The sequence below is a fragment of the Vigna unguiculata genome, chromosome 3, assembly GCF_037176805.1.
Source record: "Vigna unguiculata cultivar grain cowpea cultivar isolate G323 ecotype 2 chromosome 3, ASM3717680v1, whole genome shotgun sequence".
Taxonomy (NCBI): Eukaryota; Viridiplantae; Streptophyta; class Magnoliopsida; order Fabales; family Fabaceae; genus Vigna; species Vigna unguiculata.
The window spans coordinates 28242159-28247647 of record NC_140794.1 but is presented as its reverse complement, the minus strand read 5'-3'; the positions used below and the strand labels follow the sequence as shown (position 1 = coordinate 28247647).

The following is a 5489-nucleotide window of genomic DNA, read 5'->3' as shown; positions in this document are numbered from 1 at the left end:
CAATGCAATTTAATATTGACACACATGCCTTCATCAATAACAATTTTTCAACATGTGACTAACCCAAAGGGACATTCAAATTGATAGAGACTTACCACATAACCCAATCATGCTTCATTAGAAGTTACTTGAAATTATCAAGAGCTTATTCATGTATTTTAAAGACTCCAAAATCAGCAATATTGAGTAACGTATATCTCTAGCTCCTGACCTCCAAATCAAATCTCCACCGTTCAAAGTGAAGAACCACATGTTATGGACCACCTGTAAAAATTGCACCTAAATCAGACGGTTAACGAACTGGGAAATGTAGTTTTGCGAAAACTGCGCGAACCAGAAAAATGATGGCGCCTGCTGTTCCAAGAACCCCAACATTCTTCCTGCACCTGCGAACCTTAGCCCATTCACCACAACTCTGGTTTCCATCCATTTATGACTCAATACTTACGTATTTAGGTTCATGGTTCATTCCTAAACTTCCAATCTAAGATACTTCATTAACAATTTCCCACTTAATTTTGTGTAACTTTGAGAATCACCAATCATCAACCCTAAAAATTCACATTCATACAATTTTCCCCTATTATTATCCAATTACTGTAGAATTATAATAATTCTTAATACTCCACAATTCATACATATACGCATTCCATTTCTTCTCATTTAACTTCGTTCAAGAATCCTAAAAACATCGAAATTGAGCCAAACAGGCTCGCGTCGCCTGGCGTGTCCAAAACCATCGCCAGACCATTCAAAGGAAAACCCAGAAACTGGATTGCATTCATGCCAAGGTCATGCCGCTAGGCGGTTCCTCTCCAGGAACCCACAACTCCCTTAACCTGGAATTTCCTTTGCTTAGCTGAAATTTCGCTCCTCACAAGGTCCTCTCTAATGGCAGCCTCATAAACCTTCTTTCTCTCCCTTAATTGACTTTTTTTATTAGGTATTAAGGGTGATTAATTGCCAGATGGTGGTAATTGTCATTCAAGCACAATTATGAGATGGTTTTCCAGGTTTGAACTCATAACCATGCAAATGTCAAATCAATGCACAACCATTCAATTGATTCATGTTTTGTGATAATTCTTATCATTCTAAGGTTTTATTATCACTTAACATGATCATGCACATAATTAAAATAATAACAATTAAAATAACACATAAATGGCATACATAGTACTCAAACCTAAGTCCTCTCACACAATCAAGTACTCTCAACCATTTGAGCTAGTACTTTTCCATGTCATAATTATCTCCATTAAATGCCATAAAGGCTCCCCTCCCCGTATTTATTAAATAATTATTTATTTAATTATTTAAATTTTATGGGTCTTACAACTTCCAAAACTCTTTTCTTGCAATTTTTTTGTTTTCTTTTAATTAATCTTGATGAACTGTAATAACTTTCGAGTGTTTTTTGGTTTGTTCTTCTTTTTTGCATATTTTTTGTTACCCGTGTTATTGTTTGAAGGTTTATTTTTTTGTTTCGGATTCATTTTCATAAATCTTTTTAGGTTTCTGAAGTGTTTCGTAAACCTATTCTTGGGATAAAGAAAATGTAATAATGTTTGATTTTGTATATCTATGTTTTTTGGGTTTTAGGGATTTTTTTTACAGAAATTATATTTACGATTTTTTGTTTTGTAGTGTGTGGTTTTGTTCATCCAATAACCAAGATAATCTAATTTGTCTTTCAAAACAATTTTGATGATCCTACTTTACTTTATTACTGGTAAAATGATAGATCTTCAATAATTTTACAGATATAATAATATTTTTTGCCTTTATTTGAAGTAACTGGTGAAATTTTAGATCTTCAATAATTGTACTAATATAATAATAGTTTTTGCCTTTATTTGAATTGCTGCAATGGTAGTAAGGAAAAAAGAGTGGAAAAACCTGTGTTTTGCTTATATTGTATTATGGTTGCAACCATACTGGTCTCATATTAGTTAAATATTTGTTTTCCTTATCATGTTTGTCATTTGTTTTATGATCTTTGGTTTGTAACATGTGTATGGAGTAAAGTTTCTTGTATTTTTACTCTCTTCAATTGTGATTATTGCAGTTCAATTGTGATTATTGCAGGTATCTACTTTACAAGATTTTTCTACACCAATGTCGTTTTGTTCACTACAAAAATCATATTTGGCCTTTTTGTACGCATTTAACTTTTTGGGTTCTAAAAATGTTTTACTTGAAGTTAGTTTTTCCTTTAATATTATTGGCATTGACATTATTGTATGTTTCGTAGGTGTTGGTATGGAAATTGTGGTTATCCAAAGGTATCTCTTACTCTTCTTCAAAGTTGAATATATTTCGATTAGTAGAAGTTTTTCTTTTTTGTTTAAATATAATATGATTTATGAATTGATGTTTTGATGCTTTGGAAACTTTTGCAGGTTTGTTAGTTAATTTCTTCAAAGTGACCAGACATGAAATTTTTTGTCTTATATACTAATTGGTCTTTTGTTTTATGTTTTTGTACATATTGGGGGGAAGGGATACTTCTAATTGAAGTAAGCACCTTGAAGTGACGAATATGCCCTAGCATGCGAAGTGTACCAATATGAGGTCCGGATATACTCCGGCACAGGAGACTCTATAACGCACGAATAATGAAGGAGTCGTAATAACCTCGGCATTTGGGGCAGAAGACACCTCTACCAAATGAACTGTGGTAAGTATTGAAGAAATTAGGAATGATAAGTTATTAAGAGCAATTAAACGCAATTAGTGAAAACTAAACCTACCAGGCAGCGGAAACCCTAGGCCCATAGGGTTTGGCCCATTAAAGTAGTATAAAAGGCACTGTTCACGAGGTAAAGAGGTCATGCTATTTTTTACTATTGTAGTCATTTATTGCTCTGACACTGACTTGAGCGTTGGAGTGACTTTGCAAGACCCCCGCCAGTAGACTCCTGCATCGGAAGAAGACACTCAGGCACCTGGGAGAAGACACTCAAGCACTTGGGAGAGGACACTCAAGCGCTTAGGAGAAGACACTCAGGTTCCAGTAGGTGGACGCGTGCATCTAGTTAGTCATTGGTCCCAGTTAACTTGTGTTCTCGGGTACATTTGTATTCAGTTGGAACATTTGGCGCCCACCGTGGGGCCGAAGAAAATTGATGCACATGGTGTCCACTAGAAACATGACAAGCAACGGACAGGAAGGGCAAGCAGCGAAAAGCAGTCAGATGGCAATCATGCAAGCCATACAACAAGAACTCGCAAAGCTCCGAGCAGAAAATGCTAGTATCAAACGGAAGCTAGAAAGCAACAATGAAGGCGAAGGAGAGCAACCGCGCCCCAACAAAACTCAAGCTACATCCCAACCAGTACGCACCGAAACTGTCGAAGAAAGTGCGCAGAACCCCTAAACTATGGGAACAGCTAATACCTCCGCAATGCAAAAAAATGCGCACAGGCACCCTTTTGTCGATGGGATAATTGAGACACCCTTGCCTATTGGATGGAAAACCTTGGTCATCGATAGGTATGATGGCATAACAGACCCTGATGAGCACATACATGTGTACGTCACTCAGAGCGTTCGTGGAACGCTTCGGGAAGACAACCCTTAGCATTGATAACTTGAGCCCGGAGGTAGCCCTCCACCAGATGATTAACGGATTGCGAAGCGGACCTTTCGCTGACAGCCTGTGCAAGAGGCCAACAGCTAGTATGGCAGAGTTAAGGCAAAGAGCAGCCAAATATATGCGCATGGAAGAGCTAAAAGATTTTAAAAACAAAGTCGATACCGAGGATAGTGTGACCGACAGAAGGGTTGATAAGGAGGGGGCGCGTAAAGCCCCATCAAGGCCACCTGCCCATCCAAGAGCCCAGCGATTTGCTAAGTACACACCTTTGAATGCCTTAAGGTCAAGGGTACTTGAAGAAGCCCTTGACACTGACCTCTTAAGTACTCCCAGAAGGGCAAATACACCTCCAAACGCTGACACCACGCGACAGTGTAGATATCACGGGAATTTTGGGCATTCAACTGAGGAATGCACGGCCTTGCGAGACAAGATTGAAGAGCTCATCCAAGCTGGACACCTCCAGCGCTTTGTAGTATGCAGAAATGAGAACAGAGTAGGCGAAACGAGAAGATATGAAGTCCGTCGCAAGGAGACCACCAACCGAAGAGAACCCAACTTACGGGATAACTATAGAGCACCAGATCGGCGTGAATCAGGAGAAGAAAGAGGAGACCGTCAGCAAGGACACAGACCTCCCCTGTGAGGAACTATTAATACAATTTCCGGAGGATTCGCTGGCGAAGGCAACACCACTACAGCTCGCAAAAAACATTTAAGAGTCGTACAATCCGTCAATGCGGTATCAGCTCCCGTCAGGAGAAACATGCCCCTCATCACTTTTACAAGCGACGATTTCAAAGCCATCGATCCCAAGCAAGACGATCCCATGGTGATCATTGTCGAAATTGAAAATTTCGTGGTGAAGAAGGTATTAGTCGAGCAGGGAAGCTCGGTAGACATACTCTACTGGAAAACGTTTAAGAAGTTGCAAATATTGAAGCAGCAAATGTCTCCGTTCGTAGATGAAATTGTAGGATTTTCAGGAGAAAGGGTGCAAACGCGAGGGTACGTGGATTTATACACCACCTTTGGTGAAGGACAGCTTACCAAAACTATATCCATCCGATATCTGGTGTTAGATGTCAATACCTCTTACAACGTGTTACAGGGGAGGCCATCCTTGAACGCATTAGGAGCCATCGTTTCCACCCCACATTTAGCCATGAAATTCCCATCTCTGGCTGGCGATATAGTCACAATCCACGTCGATCAACGAACAACGCGCGAGTGCTACATTGCTAGCCTGCGACTGCCAAATTCGTGAAAGTTGCATTCGTCGAACAACGTTGAGAAGGTCACGTCAGAGGATAGTTCATCCATTCAAGAGTTAGACCCCAGAATGGAGGGTGAGGAGCGCGTAAAGCCGATAGGAGGAACTGTACCTCTTGGTGATGGAAAATATTTGCAGATAGGATCTACCATACAGAAGGCAGAAAAAGAAGTGTTAGCAGCAGTGCTAATGCGCAATAAGATATCTTTTGCCTGGACCACTTCGAACTTACCAAGCATACATCCTGACATAGTGTGCCATAGGTTATCAACGTTTAAGGAAGCAAAGCCTGTGGCGCAAAGAAAACGAAAGTTGGGGGAAGAAAAAAGAAAAGCGGCGAGGGAGGAGTCGGCCAAACTACTGCAAGCTGGATTCATCCAGGAGGTGCGATACACCACATGGCTGGCAAACGTAGTCATTGTCAAAAAACCCAACGGCAAGTGGCGTATGTGCACCGACTATACAGATCTGAATAAAACTTGCCGAAAGGATGCCTATCCACTCCCAAACATTGATCGACTGGTAGATGGAGCAACTGGCCATCAAATTCTTAGTTTCTTAGATGCTTTCTCCGGATATCACCAGATCCCAATGGATCCCAGAGACAAGTTAAAGAT

The 5489-nt window shown here is 40.1% G+C and overlaps 1 protein-coding gene across 1 annotated transcript; it reads left to right on the top strand.

Annotated features, from left to right (window-relative positions):
• The first annotated feature begins 4365 nt into the window (after positions 1 to 4365).
• LOC146887666 (uncharacterized) lies at positions 4366 to 4866 on the top strand. Its single transcript, XM_085670331.1, has one exon. It carries the CDS (start codon positions 4366 to 4368, stop codon positions 4864 to 4866), a length of 501 nt encoding a protein of 166 aa, XP_085526457.1.
• The last annotated feature ends 623 nt before the right edge of the window (positions 4867 to 5489 follow it).